We start from the raw sequence: 25,029 nt of genomic DNA, 5'->3' as shown, positions 1-25,029 counted from the left end.
TAAAGTGAAGAAAGACATTCACTTTAGGGTCTAAGCTTGAAAGAATACTGGGTTGCCTTTCAGGGACGTATGGTTTTACAAGATAAGGAGTTATAGTCAATGTTTATTTGCCCAGAAAATATTTAGACTTCTACTAAATGACAGCTGCTTAATAGCCCCCCACTTCCCCCAAAAAGTTAGTGTGTCTCTTTATTTTAGTCCCATCAAATATACCCAATGGTGGACCTTCCAGTCTGTACCTCACGCTTGGTTTCGTCAATTTAAAAGTCCTGTGCACAATTACTCCAGCACCTGCCGTTGTGCCCCTGTGTACCAGATCCTTGGTCAATAAAGCATATGGAGGCGCACCAAGTAGAGAAGTCCAATCAAGCTTATTGTATCAAAACCTTTATTGTCTCTTTTTTCATTGCTTTTTCTTTAATTACATATACTGTCCAGCCAACGCGTTTTGTTCCATAAACAGTAGGAACTTCATCAGGGCTTCATCTCCTATGACCGTAAGTGGTGTTCCAAAAAACGTTCAATATCCTTGTTCCAGCTATGTACGCTGGCAACTTTGGGATTTCCCCAGGGCATCACTGTGCCCCTCGTTTGCTACCTTTAAAAAAATGGGATGATATCTTTTTGATCCTTCTAGAGGTTTGAAAGTACTTTAGGATGTCCAACTCGAGATGCTGGCTCCGAATCTCAGTGGCTGCCTAGTGTTGGATCATTAGATTTTTTAAGTGTCTTCCACAGCAAATCAGTTTTACCATATCACTGCTTCACACAGGTTGCAGGTTTCCTCTTCTCTGATAACCCAAACAAGGAGCAGCTGCAACAGCTCTTTTATGTAACCTCAGTCAGTTCTGTATTGCCATGCTAGTGTTTTCACGTGTTCCCATAATGTGAAGCTTATCCTACCATGTTAGTTTCCACATTACCCCAGAATGAAGAGTACCATTGCCATGACCAAGTCACTATAGTTCCTTTTATGAAAAGTAGGCCACACCATCTCAGTTTTTACATTGACCTAGCGTGTGCAATGTTCATAAATATTTCAAATTTCTCTCCAAATTGCGAAACACTTATTGCTTTCAGTGTTTCCCCACTCACCCAAGTGTGTAAGTAAAATATCAGGTCATCTTCCACATCACAGTATAATTTTCAAAAAGAACAGATAACCCATTATTACCATGCCAGTTTCTGCCTCACCATGCAAGGCCCTATTGCCACCATGAAAGTCAACGTTAGGATACCATGGGGTTTCTTGTCATGTGGGAGTGAGCAAACATGTAAAAATTGCAATGCTGCACTCTCAAAGAGGCCCGAGGTAGCATAAAAACATACCAAGTCCAGGAAGAAAACAGCGAGAGCCTTAAGAGAACCTCATCCAAGTACATTCACACCAAAGGGATTACGTAGGAGCCATAAGAGCAAAACCGCTAAGTTAAATAGCACGCAATAGCCATTAGGTGGGACTATAGTGCATGATCATCTCAGTGTTGCAGAGTCACTTCTTAATCCATCAGTAGATTTGGAGAGAGCTACTAGTCATCCATGAGGGCATCCAGGCACTGACCGGGTCCAGTCGATTAGTCGTATAGCCAGGTCTTAAGGGAATTTCAGAACTCTGGAAGAGATGGGGAGGACAGTAGATGAAAGGCGTAGATGCTGCTAGTAGGCGAAGGAGCGACCTCTGCATCTGCTACGTTGAATGTGGGGGGGGGTGAGTGTTATTGAAAGGGACGCTGAGGTGTCTGATGGGCTGATGGAAGCTCAGGCACTGGTTCCAGTAGGAGGGTTTGCAGTTTTGTAGGGTCTTGTATGCAGGGATCAGGAGCTTGAACTGGCATCTTTTCTTACAGCTATAATTCTGCTAATTTGCACACAAAAAAAATTAAATCCCTAGCGTCTACTTGCAAAATTAATGTTGACTGCTATGATTTGATAAAAGCCATTCTTCAGAACCATGACTTGGAAGGCAAGGTTTTCTTGTGGCTGCATGCCATACTTCAGAAGCAGGACACCTGGCTTTAAAACTTGGCTTCGCCATTCAATAAAAAATAAAAAATAAACTGATTCTGTGCAGAAAAACATTAGGCGATTGTTCTTCACTGCCCTCGGCTACATAAAATGTTTGAGTATGTTGGCAACTACATGTGATTCAGTTTGCGGTGCTACGTTCTTATCACTTATTAGTATTTGATCACGTGAACTTTGCTTCAATGAACCAGACACAGATATTCTTTTAATTGTAGGATAAGAGTACAGGGATCTGCTATACAATTGGACTGTACAGGGATTTATTTTTTACATATTGACAGTATATAATGGTGCACGTTTCACTGCAGGTATTAAGAATGGAGGCAAAGGGAGATAAAGGAATCACACAACGGTTTGGTCTGGTGCCAATAAGAACCCAGGTTTTTGTGTTCCCAAGTCAATAAATTAGCCAGGGGAGCACATCCCCACTTTCTACAAGACAATGTATTAATTTACTAGAATGCAGAATTCCATACTGAAACTGGCCCCGGATATTGCACATCTGTCTCCCTCAAAATGGCCATGAAAGCTCAGAAACAGTCACACACACGGGGGTCTCTGCGTATAAATAACTGCTACAGAGGATACATCCGATCAAATGCACCAAACATGGGTGAAAGAAGCATGCCATGGTAGCAGCACGTATACCCGGGTTCAATTAATTACAGGTCCTATAAATTCACGGGTTTATCGTAAATAGGTAGGAGGGAAAGAAAGCAACAGCTCCACAGGGTGTTTACAGAGCAAAAGAAATAGATGGAACCAGAAGCTCAGTTTTGGCAGCAAATGTAAACTGCTACTATGTGAGTAACAGTTATTTGGAAAATAAAATAATTGTATTCAGGTCTCGCAGTTCACTCCAGCTCTCTTTCCGTTGCTAGGAAGCAGAGAAGAGGGTGGGCCTCTCACCACCACCACCTCGCTTTAAAGTTTTGTTCCTGGGCCTCACAAATTCCTGCCACTGCCCGGCTATGTCAGTATCCACTTTGCCCCTATATATGATGTGTTTATCATGATAGTAGTCATATTGGCACCACTACATAAAGCTCAAGGTTCTGTGAGCTGATAACTCCAACATTTTTCTTAGTAACATCATGACAACAGGCCCCACCCCTCTTAGCATGCATCCCGCAAATAAAACACTCCACACAAGTGTTAACTTGGGAAAAACTGCTGCAGGTTTATTACATACAACGTTAGGTAATCATTGTGGGTTAGCTTACGGGCGATCCAAGGGCAGGCAGCATTTTCGCCACCTGCCCGCTGGATGAGCTAAGCAGCACCGTGGCGAACCACCTATGTGATGCCCCTTCTGGTAATCCCTTCCAGGATCACCTGACCACTGGTCCCTTGTACTCACGCCCCTTTTGGGGCGGATTGGAGCTAGGCAAGCCCCCAGTTGCTCAGGCCCACAACCGCCCAAAGGACTAATGGGGCGCCGACATAGGTTCCAGGAACCTCCCATGAGGCCCCTGGTGTTAAGCTCTTGTACCCCTATGTGCCAAGCTGAGGTACCCTTCTGTACCCATCTGCTTCCAGATCACCCTGTAACTCCGCCACAGCCCTGGAGGCGGCCACCGTCGCCGCCAGGGCCCCCCACTACCCCGCTCTTTGTCTCTTACCTGCAATCCTTCTGCTCTAACTCTTCCTGCAAGTCCAACAGGAACAAGTCCATCCCTATTGGCGATAGGTGGACCCCATTGGCTTCATAATAACCTTTGACCCTTTCCTGGATCATTTCATGTCTAATGAAACCCAGGCCCCTCTGCTCCGTGAATTTGCTCATGGAGCTGTTAACGCATCTCATGGATCGCTCCACCGCCTCGCAGGATTTCGCCCCATGCCACACCCTACGCAGCACAATCTCTGACCACCAGAGCTCACACTGCCCCATGCGCTTGCTGACCTCCCCCCCAAATCAGATTTCATCATTTGCAGCAGTAAAGACCTTCCAGAGGTAGAGAGGTCATTGCCCCCCAGATGTATCACCAAACAATTGGGGGGGGCTCCCAGCATAGCTAGCGAGTGCTCAAGTCTGTTCATGAGGCTGTTCCATCGCATTCCTGGGTAACCCAACCACTCAAACTTTGTGAAAATCCACGCATCCAGTTCCTGATTGATGCCCAACGGTCTAACCTGGAGATGGCAGAGTGCCCAATGACCAACACTATGGACCTGATAAAACAAAGGACACGTTTCAACTCAGTATTTTTATTAATACCTCCATTATGCTATTGTACAAACACTGCAAATCACCGCAAACCATATTACCACACAACACTGCAAGCTACATTCTACAACATAAGACTACCTCAAGGGCGGATATAGCGTTTGTAACATTGGGACTCCCAGCGTCCCACTTTCTTCACACCTGCCGGTTCAATGCCGGATTTGAATGCAGAGGGAGCGGCCCCAATCCTGAACGAATGGCTGGAATATTTTTTGCCCGAGCGAAGGAGGCCAGCCCTGGACAAGCAGGCACCCATTATGCGCTCAATCTGATACTTTAAGGCCCATGGTCTGCATGGATCAATAAATAGACGGGTGCCGCTGGGCGCAGCGCTATATACTCCCTGACCTTGAAGACCGGGCAGTACCTGGGGTCACCCAATGGCCTTAGCACAACCACTACGCCCTTCCCTGCCTGATCTGTTTTAGACGTCCTGAGGTGGACAGTCAGCCTGTCCTCCAAACAGATATCCGCTATACACAAGGCATCCCCTGAACTGTCAGTTTGAGCACGCCACTAGCTCACTAATGCAGAAGGCTCCAAAAAAGACCAAGCAGAAAGCTGCTGCAAATAGGGACACCTCGAAGGGCGATAGGGTGACCACTCCTAGAACATCCAGCATGGCCTGTAGTATGGTAAAGTCGATGGGGGACCTGCTGTCTGGAACCCTAGGCTCTACCCTGGCCCACCCTTTTAATGCCGCCCTGATAACAAAGGACTTAGCTGGGTCCTGCCCCCCATTCAGCCTAGCATCATGGCTGACTGCCGCCAAATGTCCACAAACCCAGGAGTGGGTTTTACCCTGTTTCTACACCCAAACCAAAAAAAACCATGTACTTTACCCTCCATTGGTATATCAGATAAACCCAAGGCATTCACCACTTTGTTGAACGACGTCAGCTGGCTCAAATAACGTTTCCTAGTACCTGGGGCCAAGGACCGCTCCCCCAGTGCTCTCAACTCTTGTTCCACTCCAAGATTCGCCAGAGGGTTGACGGGAAGGGGGTCATCTCCGCTCTCGCCTGTGGCCACGCCTCCCGGAAACGGTGCCACTGAAAACGAGAGAGAGCGTCAGCTGCCACGTTTTTGACCCCCTCAATATGTCTGGCCCTACACTCGATGTCGCAGCGCAGGCTCCCTCTGGCTATCTCCCTTAGCAAGCACAGCACCAGCGGGCATTTGCCTGTCTGCCCATTGATGGCCTGTACCACCGCCATGTTGTCAGACCAGAATAAGACCTTTCTGTCAGACAGGATCTCTGGCCAAAGGTGGAGTGCGACGACGATGGGGAAGAGCTCCAGGACCGTGATCTTGGACGTAATACCGTGCTTGAGCCAGGCGTTGGGCCAATCCTGTGCACACCATCGCTCACCCAGGATTCCCCCCAAAGCCCTCCCTCCCTGATTCATCAGTGAACAAGCTAAGCTCCGGACTGTCAACTCATGGAGCCCTCCAAATAACCGTGCCATTGAAATGAGACAGGAACTCACCCCACATGGCCAGGTCCTTCTTCCGACCTAGAAACAGCTTAACAAAATGGTGTTTCTTGGAAACCTTAGCAGTGGCCCTGGCCAATCTCCTGGCAAACACCCTCCCCATCGGAATGACTCTGGCTGCGGAATGAAGTTTACCCAAGAGACTCTGAATGACACCTAGAGGCGCCTTGTCTTTCCCCAGCAGTGACCAGATGTCCTGTTGCAATGCCTGCACCTTCTCAGCAGGGAGTCTCGACACACCCATCACCACGTCCAACTCAATACCCAGAAAAGTGAGAACCTGCGCAGGGCCTTCCGTTTTGCCAGGTGCTAACGGCACCCCCAGGTGTCGAGCCAACGCCTGAAAGTATTTTAGTCCCCTGCTGAACTCCTGCATACCAACTCCCCCAATGAACAGGAAATCGTCCTGGACGTTAAACTTTCATGAGAGTGCCCACTGCAGGAATGAGCTGAAGGCCTCGAAGAAGGCACAAGACACCGCACAGCCCATGGGCATGCACTTGTCGAAAAAGAATTCCCCTTGCCACTTGAAGCCAAGAAGGTGCCGGCTCTCCGGGTAGAATGGCAGTAGTCGGAATGCTGACTCAATGTCAGCCTTCGCCAACCATGCTCCCTTCCCTGCCCTCCTAACCATGTTGACCGCCATGTCAAGGGAACAGTATGAGACGGAGAATGAGCCCTTCTATAGCCAGGAGTTCACTGAGTCACCATCCGGGTAGGTCAGATGCTGGATCAACCTGAAGGCCCCTGGCTCCTTCTTAGGGACCACCCCCATGGGAGAGACCACAAAGTTCAGGAGAGGGGGCTGCTAGTAGGGACCTGCCACCCTCCCCACGACCACTTCCTTCCTAACCTTGGCTCCTACCACCTCGGGGTGATCCCTAGTCGACCTGAGGTTCTCAGAGTCCCTTCCAACCATTGGCCCCAGATAGGGAATTTTGAATCCTTTCAAGAACCCTTGCGCTAACACAGCCTTGTCTTTCACATTGGGGTACTCCTGTAGCAGGGGTAACAAGTTCGGAATGCCAATAGGTGACGGACTTTTGGCCAGGAGATGTCCAGGAAGCGCACCAGGGAGAGGAATTGCAACTATGGCCCTAGTGGTGGGAGGGGGACGTGCAGGGGTGGCCATGATGGGGGGGAGGGGGAATGGGGGGGGGGGGATCTAGCTGCGGTCAGCTCCTGGGGGACCTAGCTGCGGTCACCCAGGAGCATGTCCCCCCCCCATTATACAGCCTGCAAGTCCCATTAAAGGGTCTTCTAGTTCCTTGCTTCTGCCCACAGCCAGGGCCTCCCCGAAAGGACTGCCTAAACTGACCCTTCTTGTCCTGCTTCTGTACCTTGCTCGTCTCCCCCTTCTCATAGTTAGTATTAGCCTTCTCAACAGGCTCCGACCTTCCCTTGCCCATGTGCTGCATCCAAAGACGCACTTCCATCTGGTCCCACCTCAGATCTGGGCACATGGCCATCTTCTTTCTAAATTCACAATCGTACTTGTACCAACCCTTGCCCCAATTGGTCTCCACCTCATTGGTTTTGATGCTTGCATATTTAAACAGATCAGGTCCCTGTCCAGGATATCGCTCCATCACTACCGCTGCCAGGATAGCGAAGGCCTGTCCCCACATCTAAATCGATTTCTAAGGCCATTGCTGGAAGCACACTTTCTTGTCGTCCTTGCCGCCCATTTTCCTGGTATCTAGACCCTCTTCCCCATGCATTAGTAGTGTTAAAATAGCAATGAACTCCCTCCGCCATATCCCTTCCTTGGCTGCTAGTGGCACTTCCCATGCTAAGGAGCACCGACCTGACAACAGGGGGGCCAAAGTCACTAGTGGCCCAGGCGCCGCGAGCGCAGTCTGCATCGCTGCTGTGGGAGGCGGGCTGGTCGCTGTTGGGGTTGCGGGTGGCGGGGTCGCAGCTGCGGCACTTGACAGGAGTGGAGAAGACACTGTAGTGGGCGGCACGACAGGCTCTGCCCTCTGGTGACAGCCTAACTCACTTGTAGTTCCCCCTGTCGCTTCCCCCCTTGCAGGGGTGATGTGTGAACTCAGGCCTCCCTGTGTCCTCACTGAATCTTCCCCTCCACCCCACACCTGTGTGATGTATGAGCCAACCTGTGCCTGAACTGGTGGAGCTGCTGCCACAACCCCAATATTCGTGCTGACCACCCCACCGGTGTTGCTGGCAGCCCGGAGGCCAGCTCCGACTTCCGCCAGAATGTTCGATAACGTGTCCGTGAGCTTACCAAGGTCCTCACGTGTAGCAAAATTCAACGGCAGCGGTTTGCAGGCTAGGGTTAACCCTGGTCAGACTGCGCAGGGTGGCGAGGCAGCTACTGGCACGACTGCTGCCCTTGAAAGTTCCGTGGTCCGACTCTTAGCCTGCAGCGGTTCTGCTGGGAAGTCTTTGACTGTGGGCCTGCGAACCCTTTTAGACCTGGTGGGCCCGGTCTCTTCGGCGGGCTCCTGCCCCGTAGGTGGGACAGACATGGTGATTCCAGAGTCACCCGGACTGTGCGCTCTCAATAGCTCGGTGGCCCACGCCACACCTTTAACCCTGACCATTTCCATAACGGCTGCCAGCTGCGCATCTTCGGAGGTTCCTGGCAGGGAATCCTCAACCTGGGACATCTGCGAGAAAAACGGAGGGGGGATCCCTGGCTATTCATGTTGGCGTTTCGGGTTCAGTTCACCTGAAAAAGAAATGGAACTATAAGCCAGCGACCTTGCAGAAGGTGGCAATCCAACCTTCCTGTCCCACCCCTCGAGTGCTCCTCCCCCGGTCTCCACACTGTACTTACTTCACTGCTTGTAGGAACGATCTGTCCCAATGACCCTCCCGTTGGGTTTTGGGGCGGGGGGGGGGGTCAGGTGATGGGGGTAGTTCTCGAAATCCTCCTGCAGGGGATGAGAATAGAGTTCTTGACCATCAACACCTCGCAACTGCCAGGCACTAGCACAGCTCAACCCTTGCCGGCCCTTCCTATCCCATCCCCTCACTGGTGAAACATCTGTAACCCACCAAGTTTAGTTCAGCAGCATATTCATACACACCCTGTGTATTACCTCAGCAAACGCCTTCCGTGGTACGGACTGGGCGGAGCCCTAAGCTGCGACGAATATCGGAGGGCACAGGCGAGGCTGAAAAGCAAAGGCAGCACAACGTGAGTACAGCTACATTAACTCTGGGCCGTGGGTTCCATGGATGATCCTGTTCATGGTCGCAAACCCAGAGCTTTCCTGCTGGGACCTTACACCCCCTCCCATTCACTTGAATTAATTTGCCTGCCAAATTCCACCTCACGTGCCCCTTCTGCTTGGAACAACCTTAGCATGATAAGAGCCCCACATTGAACATTTGGGGGACCCCCGCTCGTGTATTGCCCTCTCCGCCATTACCTGGACCATGCGTGTTAGGGCGGAGCTGAGCTCGAATGGAAATGCCTCCTGTCCTCTGACCTGCATAGAAAATGACAACAGATCAGTACACACAGACACCCTCCCCAGCGCTACTCCAAGCAATCCAAATTATGTGCGGGAGGGGCGAGTAGCCTCATTCAAAAGAAGCCCAGCAGTTCTACCTCTGCTAGGTATTGTAGTGTATCCTGGCGCATCCCACTCCGAAGTGTAGTGTGTCTCAGGAGGATACAACAATTTATCTCCCCCCGCGCCTAACCAGCTCCCAACGTGAAACCAGTGCTCGGCTCGTTGCCACTCTTTTTGTAACCATGCTGCACTGTGCCGCCGAACCTGTGGGGGGGGGGGGATGTACCCCTCCTAGAGGGATTCACATTGTATACATGTCATGCAGGTGCCCACCCCACTCCTAACGAGTGTCGTTGTCGGAGCCCCCTGGTTAACGTTGTACGCCTTGAGAGTGCAGAGTTCGGCGAAGGAGCGAGACCGCAGGAATCCCTCGCGGCCATGCGGGAACCTGCCCCTCCTAATTATTCATATGATTGCATGGGTGCCCACCCCGCGACTTAATTATATGCACGGGAGCCCACCCCGCGACTTTGTCCCTTAGCAAAGCAGGGGCCCACCCCGCAGTGCGTAACCGTCTAGCAAGGGAGCCTACCCCTCATTGTCGCCTCCATTCGAAAATCGCCGCCGCCACCCGTGGCCCGCCTGGTTGTGGGCGGGGCCTGCGGACGGAAGCGGAAGTGCGGCCCGCGAGAGCAGGGACTGGTGCCGTGAGTGCTGCGGGGCTTGTGAGGACGAGTGGGAGCCCCGCGGCAATGATGCTGCACTTCGCTGTGCCGGGGGATTGAGACCCAAATCGAAATTCAGAGTCCCATTAAAGGCAGGTGCCTGTGGGATCCTCTGTGTACACACACCCTTCTGAGCACCCGGTGCCGATAACCAATGCCCAGAACAAGCGACCAGGGCATGGGAGCACCCGCAGCACAACGATGGATAGTGAAGCGGCCCCACCGAAACTCACCCTCCGCCACAGACGTCAGACACTGGTCGCATTGGTCTGCCAGCGCCTACACGATGCCCGCGCCCCAGCCATGCAAGAAAGCAGCGCAACGCAACTCCCCGGCCATCCCTGTGTGGCAGGGTATGCTCAGACGTGAGTCCCTTGCTCACTTGGCCACTGGATTCAAGATAGCCTGGCTGATGAGGATTATGAATCCGAAACCGGTCCCAGGATGCTTGTTTCCGGTCCAGGGAAGACATGGCTTGGCAGTTCGGGCTGGACTGTTCCCATGAGGCACAGGGTCAGACTGATTTGCATATGGTCATGGCTCATGTCTGAACTGGGGTGGCTGAGTGAGCTAAAGAATGGTGATGGATTAAACCCAGATCAGTTGACTGGGGGTGAGTGTTTGATTTGCTCAAACGCACCGTCCATCATCCCCTTTTGTATCGCATCCCTGGGGACCAGCAGACCAGAGACCACGCCGGCCCAAGGGGCACGCTCATCCGCGAGAATGGGCAATAACCTCCCTCGATAAATGACTTGGCAATCTGCCCCTTTTTGCCGCTGCTATTCCACGCAACCCGGGACCCTTACAGTGGACAGCACGGCCTGCACGGAAGGTCTGTAACTTGCGGCGGGGTTACTAAACACTCCTGAAAGAGGATCGGGTTCCACGAGGCACGTGGACGGGCCCAAGGTGGCCCCTGCCCCCCCCCCTCCCCCCCCCGCCGGAAAACGCCTTATTTATTACACCGAAGGCCCTCTACTGGACAGGGCAGGCCACGCCCCCCCCCTCTAATGCCCAGCAAACCCCAGGTCCCACCAGCAGCCTAAGTGGACCTCGCGACGGCAGGACGCCAAAGTGTGTCCGCGACGGGGCCCTCGCGTCGTGGGACCCTAAATGGGTGGGGGGGGAGAGAAGGGGTGACATGAACTAACCTCGTAGTCCCTTCACACGAATTTGCCGCGACCGTCACGACGAGCAAAGGTCAGATTGCGTGTCCCCTCCCAAGGCATCCACGGCGCGTCCAGTGCATCAAAGAGGCAGGTAAAATGGTGAGGGGGACTTAAGTACCTCTCGCCCTGCCTTTTGCACCGGACGTGACGTAGCACACCACGACCCCCAAGAGACTCCTCCTCTCGCCATCCCCCCTCTTGGGGACAAGAAGGGAGGGAGGAGGGGGGGGGAAGCCGGATATCACAAGAGGGCCGCCCTCTTGAGTGGCCCCCTACGGTGGCCTCGGGCAGCCACATTTTATAGAGTTTTATATAGCGCAAACTTGACCCGGTATCGTGTATGAGAGCGATTTACGTAGCACCAGTTGCATTACATGAGGACACATTCATTTTTGTTAGGCACGGGGAGATCAAGTGATTTGCCCAGAATCACAGGATGTTCAGCATCATTGCCAAGACTCAAACCCAGCTCCCCAGATTCACGGTCGACCGCCCTAGCAGTTAGGCCAACTCCTCTCATAGCAATCAGCGTCACTACATGAGAAGCGTTGCTGCATCTCCTACAGCATTAATGGCTCAAGCGTATTAGCTGAAGTTCTACCTCACCCCTCCTCATTTCTTTGCCTAGGAAATTTGCATTTCTACTATGGAACTCTTCCTAAACAGCTCTCCACCTCCCACAAAGCACAGGTTTGAAGATCGCCATCAGCTGTGGAAACGGCAATGAGTGAGTGGTGTTGTTTCAGGGTCTTATTGTATTGAGTACATGGAACGGTCTCCATGAGGATTTCGTTTAGGTCTGGCCTAAAGACAGCTTGCTTGCCACTGGGTTTTTCCCAACAGACATGCAAAAAACAACATACATATTAAGGAACCCCAAACAACACTTTCACCATTGGTCTCTTGGCAGGTCACTCAAATGATACTCTCTGCTACCCAAACAACAGGTATAGATCAACAGACTATCCTTCTCCAGCCACTGGATGCTTTCACTTTAAGAGACTGCATTTTTTCTTCGCACATGTAAGCCAAATAAAATAGTTCCCCAGCACTTTCCAATAATGGATAGTCCCTGTGTATAGTAGAGTTACATCACCTATTTTCATAACTAAAGACATTTATTGCACATTACAATGTTCATTCCTCACTATAAACCAGTTTTGGTATATTTATCCTACTGAAAAAGAGCACGTCATCACAGTAGCCAAGGTGTATATGCTGATTTTTGTATGCCCCCCCCCCCCCAGGTTTTATGACTGACACTTCATCCCCTTGAGAGAGCCTTCTAGTAACTACTTGTGGAACTAAACCATCGCTATAGAATGTTGTACCACCATTGTCGGTATGCAGAAAACACTCCTCAACTCAAAGACAAAGCTTACAGCCACTGACAGTTAAAAAGCCAAAATAAGCTATTTAAATGTACTTACCAGTGAATACAAGTTCACATAAATAGTAGGGTGTGATCACAAAAATAATAATAATAATAATAATAATAATAATAATAATATTATATTTAAATCTGTAATCTTAACTCATTATTTAGAACCAGCTTTAGCAAATAATTAATCCTATGGAAACAACCAAAATTATTAAAATAGAACAAGTGGGTATGTATATTTCCATACAAAAGCCACACACCCTCAGCTAGGTGCAGGTCATTTGAAGCAGTTGCTTCTGACTGAAGCTGAACCTCTGTTAACAAAATATAGAAGTGCAGCCTCATGTAAGAATTTCAATGCTGTTGCATTCGACTTGTGAGGGACACTTAGTGGAACTGCAGCTTCATATAAGCACTACAATGCTTTTGCATTCAACTTTTGATAGACACCTTGTGACGAACAGTGGAACTGCGGTTTGATGTAGGGATTTCAGTGCTTTTGCATCAGACTTGTGAGGGACACCTAACAACTTGTAGACCTGCAACTTCACAAAAGGATATCAATGCATTTGACTTAGGAGGGAGACCTGGTAATGACTTGTGGAACTGCGCTATCACGAAAGAATATAAATGCTTTTGCATCTGACTTACCAGGGACTTGAGGAACTGCAGATCTAAGCAGGAATTTTGAAGATTTCGCATTTGACTTGAGAGAGAACTCTAGTAACAACTTGAGGAATTACAGTTTTGAGTATATACACATTTACGCCCTTAACCAAATAGCTTTATATATTGGCTTTCATGTTGCTTGTTCCAACCATAGCACATAGCACAAGGCAGTGGGCATTTTACAGGGACAAATATAGTTTCCTCAAAAACTCAGTTTATCCAACAGTACGGTAGAAGGCACTTGACTTAACCAGCGATTGCCAGTACCTTTATATTCTAGGTTTTCTGTACAAGAGTTCCATAGTAATCACAAGATTTATTGAAAGTTTAAATATTAATTGATCAGCATTTACCAGATTGCCATATTTACTTATCCTATTCAAAATTATGCACAATTTATTAAGAGTAGAAAAGTGGATATGTACATTCTTATGTTAAAGCCACGCCCACTCAATTTTATGGAGGACATTCGAACCAGCTGCATCTTGTTCAAGAGGGACATTTACTAAAAACATGAGTTATTGCAGCTTTGTGACAGCTTTGTTAAGCCGTTGCTTCCGACTTAAGAGGAACATCTAGTAAAGTTCTGAAAGACTGAAGTCTTGTTACAGATTATACCCTGTTTCTTCTGACTCAAAAAAAGACATCTAATAATTACTTAAGTTACTGTAGCTATGTGAAAGTCCAGATTGATTTTCTTTGCTTGCCAATGCTTGTTTAAGGAGGTGGCGAAGTGGAGGCAAGAGAGGGCGGGCTAAATTATTTAAGTGTCTACAAGTAATCCGTCTGTGTGTGTTTCCCCTTAGGCCTTTTTACGAGACAGCAAATTACTTGAGGATTTCTCCATGCATCATCTACCTGTTAAAGCGGTCCTTAGTTTTCCTGCTACACAGTTTGCCAAGCGTCACACAATCGCGGTTTAGAATATCTGATGCCTATAACCGGCCGAGCCCAAAGGATTCCCAAGGGGTGAAATGTCTGTTTTGTGTTATAGCGCTTGTATCTCCTTTATGTGTGATGTATTTTCTTTTTGTGTGATGCATAGATGATTTTGCAGGACTCTCTATACAGGGTTTTTCTATCCATCTCCTCTTATTTCGCCTCCATCTCTTTTCCCTCTGAATGCACTATCCTGTCCCTCTTTTATTACTCTCCTAAGAGTAAACCAGCCTGCTACAAGAAATGTATATGACTGCTGTACTACTCATAAAATCCCAATAAAAAATTTAAAAAAATAAAAATAAATAACACTTTTAAGAAGTACATCCCAGTGCAGTGTTCTAATAAGCGCTTTTATTGTTAACGCTTCCACATGTTAAATAAAAGCGCTTTTAAAAAAAAAAAAAATTTAATAAGAAAAATATCTGAAAAAGTGAATCATTCTTTCACAGGAACATTTTGTCACACAATCTAAAGAGGTCTTCGGGGCTCAAAAGCAGTAATTTGTGAAAAAGCTAGATTAAAATGTTATTAGTCAGCGTGCTGAAAAATATTTTGAGATTTAGGGGTCTGCAGCCTTGTCAGACGATAAGATGTTAAAAGGTGCCATGAATACATGTCCAACAGCGTGCAATATTTTATGAGGCAGATAGTGAATGGTCCCTGCTGTCACTAGTAACTTTAAGAACAATGACAGTCTGATGCCCTGTTTCCTGTGGCTGTGAGTCGCAGAGTGCAGTGGGCGGAGTGCAAGTTTGGCGCTTGGAGGAGCACGGAGGAGAACGTGGCGTCCGTGCGGAGACGAGAGCTGCGGTATAGAGGAAATAGCGGAACAACCTGCTCACCCCGACTTTGATTTGGCAGCTTGATTTTGATACGGCACGGTGGTCTGCAGCCGCCGCACCGCGGAGGCTCCTCCAGGTGAGAGTAGCAAGGGAAGTAAGGTGAGCCACCCCTCCGTACTGCCTCGCCCCCTCCGCACTGCCTCGCCACACAGGAGCAATCCCCTCCGCCAGCGCTGCCCGCCCCCCCTGACCGCAGAGAAACGTGAACAAATGTGGAGGGGGAGTGGGTGATTAACGAGCAGCGAGGCAGGCTGTCTCAAGGAATACCAACAACAGCTTTGCCCCCGCTCTAATCAATCAATCACTCCAATTAATCACTCCAAACATTCCGCATTAATCTTTCCACTCCTGCCAGGTCGGATACTTTCAGATGGAGATACTTGGTAATTATTGCGGTATTTCTTGAACGAACCCCCCCTGCAGTTACCACCGGACAACTGTCTCAAACGAACGGCAGTCGCTTGCTTTCCACGCCTGCCTTTTTACGCCTTCCTACACTGGACAAGAACGGTATATATTGTAACTCACATTTCCAAAGCTCAGACACCGAATCAAAGATTAAGCGACTGCTAGACATCTATTGTGCAGAGTAATTATGCGGACAAGGAACGCAGGCCTCAAACAATCCCAGCCCAACTATCGTCCTCATAAGTCCGCACGACGCCAAAAAGCCAGAATGCTATACCCTGTGGGTAAAGATAATACAAGACATAACACGACCCTACAGGATCGTTTCCCACACGATGGGAAACAATCGGGAGTAGAAAGGATAAACTCCTCCCCAGCTTCTGGGTCAGCTTTTAGGACGGAGGCCAAAAATACAAGCACAAAGGGGGGGGACACAGGTATAACAGGAAGCCCGTGTAACCACGACGACATGGATAACAGACTGTAACAAAAACACAAATAACAGTATCAGTACTTGCAGTAGCAACAGCCCCAAAGGCAATAACGACATCAGGAAATACTTTCTACAACACCTAAAACAAGGTAAATCTACTGCCTATGGAAAATCAATTGATACATCACCTGATGCCTCCAGGCTGGATAGTCATCACTCTAATGCTAACAACCCATCAGGTAATGTCAAAAGTGGTATTTCGAGCCAAAACCCTTCATCGGTTGTTCCTCTTTCACCAAATGTTTTGATCGTGAAGGGCAAGAAAAAACAAGATGAAGAGCATCTAATTGGTTACAATCCGACAAGATCTAATGATTTAGGAACCAATACACTGGCGCCTATAAATTTGTCTAATGACCCCCCAGAATCACAATCTATTATCACTCCAGAGGAAAGTAAAACAAATAAGGAATCCTACACCCTAACAGAAAACATTGTGAACTTCAAGGTCATTTGCACACCTCTGAAATCTCAGTCGGGCTTCCCGACTTCCCCGCGTGTACCCATTAAATTGGGGGACGATGACGTGGTACCCCCATGAAATGAAAATTTTGATTCAGACTTGGAACAAAGTTTAACAAACTCAAACGAACTGTTGCCGCTCTGGGAATCTAGCTTGGTCCCAGAAAGAATAGAACACCATCTTGCATTAATTAACGAGGCCTTGATATCAATGGGAAATGCCGCATTAATGCACGCGGACAAACTAGATATTCAAATAAATATTCTGCAATCCGTAGCAAGCCTGATTTCCAGAGTGGATTCAAAACTGAAACATTTAAACTCCCTAATACGCAGAGCCCAGGCAGACACAGAGGTAATGATGAAATCTAACGACTCGGGTGCTCCCCGATACTGCAGTCTTTGGAATAACTCCCGGAAATAATGAGTACATTAGTCATGGACCTCAAGCATGAGGCAAACAGAAGGAAGAGTAACACAACACGCTCCTCCCCTCAAAATCCAATGCAGAGACCAAGTGCAAATACCATACACAATGGGACAAAAGCCACGCACCCACCCTCAAGGCCAGTTGGAGGTCCATTAAACAAAATAATAAAGAGTGACATACAGTCTACTTTGGACTCAAACCAATGTTCAAAGGCCACCCAGGACAGCCTAGTGAGAATCCAGGAAACTACCAGCAATAACATCAATGAACCAAAATGCCCATTGAGCCCCAACTTTCTAGTTCCAAATCCAAACCTACATTTGATATCACAACCCCATCGAATAACTAACAATAGTCCTGGAAAACTGGACGATTTAAATCAATCAATCTCCCTCAGTGCGACAATCCTTATCTAGGAAAAATACGAAAAAACTGAAAAAGTTAAATAAAATAAAAAAAGACAAAAGCTATGCAAAAGGGAAAATCGAGCATTGGTTTACGCCAGCGAACAAGGATAATAAAGTTACCAGCAGTGAGGATCAGAAGAGTCGGGGTCTGACTTTTGCAGACCAAAATAGAAACACACAAATAAATGGAACATCCACCATGGTAACATCTCCCAAGAGCCCACCATGCGCCTCAAGCGAAAATTTGATCAAAGTTTCGATTGAAAGATCCCCCGTGCCAAGTGGCATCTTGAATTATGCACAGGGCCCACAGGTCTGCGAGCCCGGCCACGATATCACGCACAAATCTGACACTGTAGACATAAATACCCACAATGACCTCCAAACTGAATCTACATCCAACACTCAACGGGAGAAAATCACTACTCAAGCAAGTCACAAAGACGGCCAATTTCGCAAGGACCATACCATCACCTCTAGGTTTGATTCACATATCCATATCACAAAAACAAATAGGACCAAGGAGGGATTGGTCCTAGGCGACAAACCCACGCGGAACCTAAGTGTGCCTCTTGAAACTTCTATGGCGCCTTTCAATACACGTAATCCCGTTCAGCCGCTAGACCTAGTCCCCGAAAATCCAAAAGTATTGCTATATCCCGAATACATCTCGCAAGGGAGCTGGGACATCCTCAACAGAGGAAACCTCCTGAAACTCTGCAAAAGCATTCCAGGCCTGGAGAATATAAAATCAACATACATTAAGAGGGTGGCTTTCTCTGGTCCAGGGCCTAGCGAATAAAATGAAACAACTGAGATAACTTTTTCCAACTTCAATGTTGCGAACGCACTGAAGGGACATAAAACACAACTGGATAATTGGGGAATAAAAATTAAGCCTCCTCTACCGACGAAATATCCTGAGATTTTGAAAGATAAAAATTATCAACAGGGAGACGAAGACTTGAAGGGACGGAAAAACATGAACATTACTCATCTAATTCCACCTGCCACCGGATCCATCTTACATGGCTCAGTAGGTGGCACACAAGCAATACAGCTGAGTAGCAATTTAATTCAAATTTTTAAACATACAGAAGAAGGTAATCGCTCCTGCTCAATTATGGGGCAGAGTAGCAAAAAGACTGGTCTTGGCTTGCCCAGGCCCTAAATTCTACTTCCTAATATCAACACTGGCAATTAGCCGAACAATCATCTGATAATAACAAAGAATATCCCGGGCAATACTAGGCATAATGAGCTTTTCGCGTAATATTAGCACCGGTCAAGAGTTGGGTAACCATTTAGCACCAGCAAACTCCAACATAGGCCATACATACCATAACAACCCCACGAACAATCCTATCATCAACATAGTGTCTTGGAATGTCGCCGGGATACATAAAGCTTTGCAAAGCACAGGAGCAGTAGCACTCATGGTTGGAGCAGAAATAATCTGTGTACAGGAAACATGGGCCACCTCCTCTACACCAATAGGGAACTACACTGAATACTTTAAACCTGCAAAAAAGGTTAACATTTTTGGGAGACCGTCAGGGGGCATCTCAACGTATATTAAGCATGCACTGAAAGTAAATTTCTTAATAATACAGAACACCACAGACATGTTTCTGGCTGGAATTTCGAAAGGCCTTATAACGATTGATGGCCCGACTCCAATTCTCCTCATCAACGTCTATTATAACCGGCATGGGACGGACTCAAACGACAAACTGACCCGCCTATTAAATGAGATTGAAACCCTTTTGGTACGGTATGCAGGTATGGACTCAATTATCTTGGGCGACTTTAATATGCATGACATAGGGCAAACAATTGACGAAAACCATCATAACGGAAGCACCAGAAGATTCAATGCCCTATTGTGAGCATATAAGTTGGCAACATCACACTGTATAACTACAAAAAATAACCCAACAGTACTGATACCTCCTACCTTTAACAATCAGACAACAATCGACTACATTCTACTAAGCGAACGCTTACAAAATCACATGTCAAGCTAGAACGTTCAACCTCGGACTGAAAGTGACCATGCCACCCTTATAGAGTTGTCCATGAGTGCGAAAATTAGGCACACTCTTCAATGTATTGGAACCACAAATGGAGACGAGCAACATAGACTCCTTAGAAGAATCAAATGGGGACCGCTTTCGACCCATAAGTTTGCTGCATGGAAATCAACCTGGAAAGGTTGGCAGACTGGCAGTAATGACCAGGGTAAAATCGGAGAGTGGGGCGCTCTCGCATATGACTTAGCCTACCAACTCCGAGGGAGCAACAATCGAAGAGCCTATGACAACTTTACTTACAAACTGGGATTCCAGCCAGCAATTAAGAAATCCTCAAAAGCACTCAACTCCAAACGCAGAGCCTATCGAGAAACTAGATCGATGACTGCAAAAAATGACTTAAAAGGAGGCGGCCAAGACCCACGCAAAAGTTGTTTGGCAGGTGAAACATGAAGCAACAGAGCGAAAATGGTTGAAGATCTTCGAGCTGCTTGCCCCTAGAATTCTGGCAATACATAAACAAGCTTACCCATGGGACCTGTAATAGAGAGAACCCACTTGATGCAAGTACTTGGACAGCCCACGTAAAAACTCTCTACACCAACGACTCAGAGAAAAACTCAAGTAAAAGAACACCCCTTGACGAACATCTAAATGAAGAAACAATCGAACCTACGGCCCCACTAGCAAACGTCACACCTGCTGAAAGAAAGGTTTTAAGAGCAATTTTGAGAAGAATATGACACAATGGGGCCCCTGGACCAAATGGTCTGCCGGGCTCTCTCTTCAGGGAGGACATCGACTTTTGGGCTGAGAACCTGGGTCAGCTGTATTCAGAGTGTAGACTCCTGATGGATGTCCCAGACTCCTGGAGGGGATCCCTAATACATCCAATCTACAAAAAAGGGCCAAGCACAGATCCTAAGAATTACCGAATGATCGCCTTATTGGACCTGGAGGGCAAGGCATATGCAAGTTCTCTCCTTATGGAATTAGCAGATTGGGTCACCAAGGAGAACTTGCTTCCCTTCTATCAAACAGGGTTCCGCCCGGGAGGCTCTACCATAGATAATATTATAGCCCTATCATACTTAATACAACAATCAATGGCTCGGGCGATCAGTCTCTTTTTGCCTGCTTCATTGATTACACAGCAGCCTTTGATGGCGTAGATCCAAATATTCTATAGATGAAATTGGCTGGCTGGAACATCTGCCCGAAACTTCTACAAGCCATCAGATTACTGTATACTCAAACATGGGTAAGAGTCAAACTCTCGTTGAATCAGCCACGGAAAAAATTTGCACAGACCACGGGATAAAGCAGGGCTGTGTCCTTGCCCTGCTTCTTTTCAACTTATATACAGCTGATCTGGGCAATGCATTGCAGGGAGCAAGCCTGGCGACTCCTAGGATCGGGGAATCAGAATCCAATTGATTCAACATGCAGATGACCTGGTCCTCTTGGACCATACCAAAGTTGGCCTTCAAAAAGGCTTAACAGCATTAGCAGAGTACAAGCCAAAAAGTAGCTGGTTGCAAATCCAACAAAATCTAAGATACTGATCTTTGGCCGCTATCCAAAAAAGAAGCGAATAAAATGGAGACTGGGACCACTAATACTATCTAGCACACAATCATATAACTACCTTGGCTCAGCGAAACTGGTCCATCGACTCAAGCTCCAGCAGAAAGCCAAAATGGTTACTTATGCCATTTGTAAACTCAATGCCACTTTGGAAAGCCCAACCACCATGGCCATTCAACGAGTTCTGAGAGCAAAATGACTACCCTCCCTCAATTACGCCATACAGGCGTTCCCAGGTAAATTGGGGCAAGACCTCGAAAAAATCAACTGTGCAGCCTACAAAAAGCTATTTTGCCTTCCGTTATATACAAGGAACACTCTAATTTGCGTGGAATTCAATCTCACCCGGCAATCTTTCAAAGAACTAGCAAGCCCGGCAAAATATTACTATCTAACCACCATAGCACCAGAGAACTCGAAGTTTGTTATAAATAAAATATCCAAAAAGTCAGGTAACCCGTGGTCAGACGGTCTAGCCTCAGCCAAAGAGCTTTTGAATCTAGCGATAGAGAACTGGGACCCCAATACAATAAAATACACAACCATCAAAACAGCAATAAAAAAGCAAGTAAGATCTTGCTCACGAAAACTGGACATTGAAGCTTTGACAGCCAGAGGCTTCCATGAGACCCAAAGCTCTCCTCACATTGTAAATGGCCATAAACCACACCTTGTACAGCTGTTGGGCAGGCAAGCCCTACAAAGGATTCTGGCTGCAAGATTGCATGTGCTCCCCTTAAAACATCTGTATCCTTCAGTCAAAGTCAGACCAGCGATCACGGAGTGTCGCCTCTGCCACTACAAGCGTGAAACATTGTCTCACATCCTATTATGCTGCCCTGCCCTGTTGTCAGTCCGTAGAATCCATCTAAGGCCTATCCTTCGCCAACTGGGTACACGGACGGTAAAAGAGGCAGTTCTTCAACTATATTTACTGGACACGATGAAGCACATGGCCAACTTCGCCAAATTCATCTACCATGTGCGACAAGCCCTAATGGACAGGCCAACCATGGTATAATTTGACTTTTAACTGGTGGAAGGTCCCATGCAGCACATGCTTCCTACACACACATTGTTTTATTCAATTTTAAATATCTTTTTTATACTGATTGCTCTTTTTGTATTGATTTTTATTAATCACTCAAAATAAAGTATTGTCATTGTCAGTCTGATGCAAGTGAGCAGCAGTACCTGCAGGAAGAACACACTTAGTCAACCTAGGGTCCACATTACAGCGTACGAGAGATACCTTAGTGACTTAGCATGGCACCACAAGTACCCCAGGAGCCTTATGCCCCAAGTCTCCTCTGTTCAGGTGAGCTGGCCGCCCAACCTGACACCCTTAGCATGCTACCACAGACCTACTCCTCCCTAGCCTGCTAGTCTGGATGTATCGAGGAGCTGAGATACCCCTCAACAGGCAGTGGTAAGGCAACAAGTTGGCTCTGTCTCACCTCCCAGCATCAGTGCAAGTCATTTAATTTGAGAAAGTGGTGCATACTTGCATTGTTACCTGTACAGGTCCACAATAGTATTATGTTTTAACCAAACAGTAAGTACTTCAGGTCTTTCTGCTGTTTCAAGATTTTTACTAGAGTCATGTTGCTCTAAATTAATTTTTATATTTGTCAAATTACATGGATTTTTTTGCTTGGTTTTAACTGGAATTACGTTTCACTCGGAGTATCACAAACAGGCATTGAACGTCACACAGACACATTTAAACCGCAGAATCTTTTGCATGCAAATGCAATCAAGCTGCAATCACCTTCAAAATATACTCCTGGAACATGTATTGGGGTAAACCTTAACACTTGATGTAAGCACGATTCACAATCTGTTTGAGAAGCTAGTTTAGCCTAGAACTTTAATTTAGCCCACCAGTGGAGATCTCTTCAAGATAGGTACTATGACCGCTTCTTGTCTCCTCACAATGACAGTCAGATATTCAATTGTGGTCTACTTCAAATCATAATACATTTTCCATTTTAACTGCCACCCCTACCCACGGAAAAGTCTGCAAAGCCTCAGCAAATATAGAGATGTCAAAATGTCAGCATAAAAAGAATTAGATTATAAATCCGTTTTTTCAACATTCCAGTGCACACCACGTGCTTTTGCCAAATCACTAACCCACGTTACCATGGATGCAATGCTCCACTACAAGGTTTTAATTCAACATACCCAGTGGCATTCTGGGAATCGTAGGTTTGCTTCACATTTACATAAACTGTCAGATTACAATGTTTTTGAAAGGAAACCGAACGCCAGACATTGTATCAACATTGCTACAGTGTCCTTTAATACCTCCCTTACATGTGCCTAGAACACAACGGTTCAAGTGTTTAGGATGATCAGATGGGTCCATGTCACCAGGACACCACTATTCCATTTAGTAGACTTTACTTTTACATACCACTATCAGGAGTGTTAGTTCGAGTGGCTTAATTAAGATAACCCAAGACGACAACTCCCAGAATGTACTGAAAAATCAAAGCAAATCCCAGAAATGGAAAAGTGGTGTTCCGGTGACATGAAGCCACCTGGTCACCCTACAAGTGCTGTGTTTTCACTTAACGAGAGGAAGTATTTCGTAAATTGCAGTGTTGGTAATATCAGTTAATCCAATATAAATACCACTTCAAAGGTGTTGGTGAAATAAAGTAAACAAAAATCATGTGCCAGTGAAACAGCCCGTTTTTAAAAGGTTTTCTGTACAATTTTTTTTTCGACAAAGCACTATGTTACATTTATGTGACCAAAACAACCACATAGTCGCTACAAGCAGCCGAAATCAGAACTCCCAAGTTTTACCTTCCTGTCCATTTGTTTCTCTTCCAGTTCGAGTTTTTTCGTGCCATTCAAATACTTGTAGTCCGTTTTAGCGAACTAAAAATACAGGACTACAATTACCAGAGTGCAAAGAACCCGACTGAACTCGATGAGCTAGTCACGCCTGAAACTGGGAACCTCTGAAGAAGCACTGTGAATTTTCAGCATATATTTTAAGAAAGTGATGGGTGAGCCTAGAAAATTAAACACACATTTAAAAAAAAAAGTCAACACGCGTGAGTCACTGTGCCAGTGCTGCCAAGTGGTACACTCCTATTGTGACCCCCTTCAGCCAGCCCTTGTTTTTAACCCAACAACACTTTGCATGATGGGCCTTATACCGTCACTGTCCTGCATGGGTATGCACTTATTGAAAATGATGCTCTCTTACTTGCGTTAATATCTCTACCCTCCCTGGAGTCAGTGCCACCACCCCAACGACGCACGACACATTTTCCCACTCCTACATTTTCATTCAACAGATGTATTTACAAACTGTAAGGACGGGGCGTTAAAAGGACTGAATATAAACATACGTGTTGAATTCTAAACATTAATGACCAATAAATGAAGGCCAGAGGTCACTTCCTATCAAGCGGGCTGCCATTTTGTGGCCACGGTTTCAGGGCCCTTACCTTCGAGTTCTTCCTCCAGAAGGAGCCCCGGAGGGACATGACCTCATCGCAACGGTCGTTCCCGGCGCGTGCACGGCGCATGCTCAGTTCGAGCCTCGAGCGCGTTGACAGCCTTCTAACCATCCACCTGCGATCCTTTTAATCACTCTGCTGCATGCTCGCCGTCAACTCAGAGTGGCATTATTTTTCCAAAGCTTCTGTATGCGCAGAAATATTACACTAAACTGGCCCACGCGCTTTTTTGACGTCACAGGTGCGAATACGTGTATTTGAATCAACCAGGTAGGTTATGAAGCACATTGTCTGGCATTATTTAGCTATTTTGGCATTCTAAGGCACATTGATGTCGAAAGATACCACAACAATATAGAAACGCCAAGGATTTCTCTATGAAATTCACCTGACCACCCCTGGTCCAAAGTGCCTTCACCCATATCCCTTTTAGCTCTTTGGACCCACTGGGGCGCATATCCATGTTTTAGTTTGGGCCGTAAAACTGCAAACCGGAGAACTCTTGCCTTCAAGCAACACTCCTTTCCTCAAGGGCTGACCTCAGATCCAGTCCATATAGGACAGTTTTTTGGTGCCACACCAAAGGGCAACCAAAGCCCAACATACAGAAGGCTGAGTGAGGGAGGGTCAGCTCAAACTGGAACTGGGCAGACATGTAAAGGGCAAGAGGGGGCGGGGCTTTGTCCAAGGGTGCTTACGTGCCCCAATCTGGCTTCCCACTTTTAATTAAAAAAAAAGTTTATCAAAAAGAGAAAAG

The 25,029-nt window shown here is 47.1% G+C and overlaps 1 protein-coding gene across 1 annotated transcript in view; it reads right to left on the bottom strand.

Moving 5' to 3' along the window:
* The window catches only part of ANKRD35 (ankyrin repeat domain 35), a 1,062,691-nt gene extending 1,038,333 nt beyond the window's left edge, over positions 1-24,358 (bottom strand). The window contains exon 1 of the mRNA XM_078670748.1: positions 24,261-24,358. Coding sequence (XP_078526874.1) covers positions 24,261-24,341 — 81 coding nt within the window. The 5' untranslated portion in view covers positions 24,342-24,358. The remainder of the gene's footprint in view (positions 1-24,260) is intronic.
* Between the last annotated feature and the right edge of the window lie 671 nt (positions 24,359-25,029).

The sequence above is a fragment of the Lissotriton helveticus genome, chromosome 12 (assembly GCF_964261635.1).
Source record: "Lissotriton helveticus chromosome 12, aLisHel1.1, whole genome shotgun sequence".
Lineage (NCBI taxonomy): Eukaryota > Metazoa > Chordata > Amphibia > Caudata > Salamandridae > Lissotriton > Lissotriton helveticus.
Note: the sequence above shows the minus strand (reverse complement) of the source record. Positions and strands in the feature narration are given on the sequence as shown.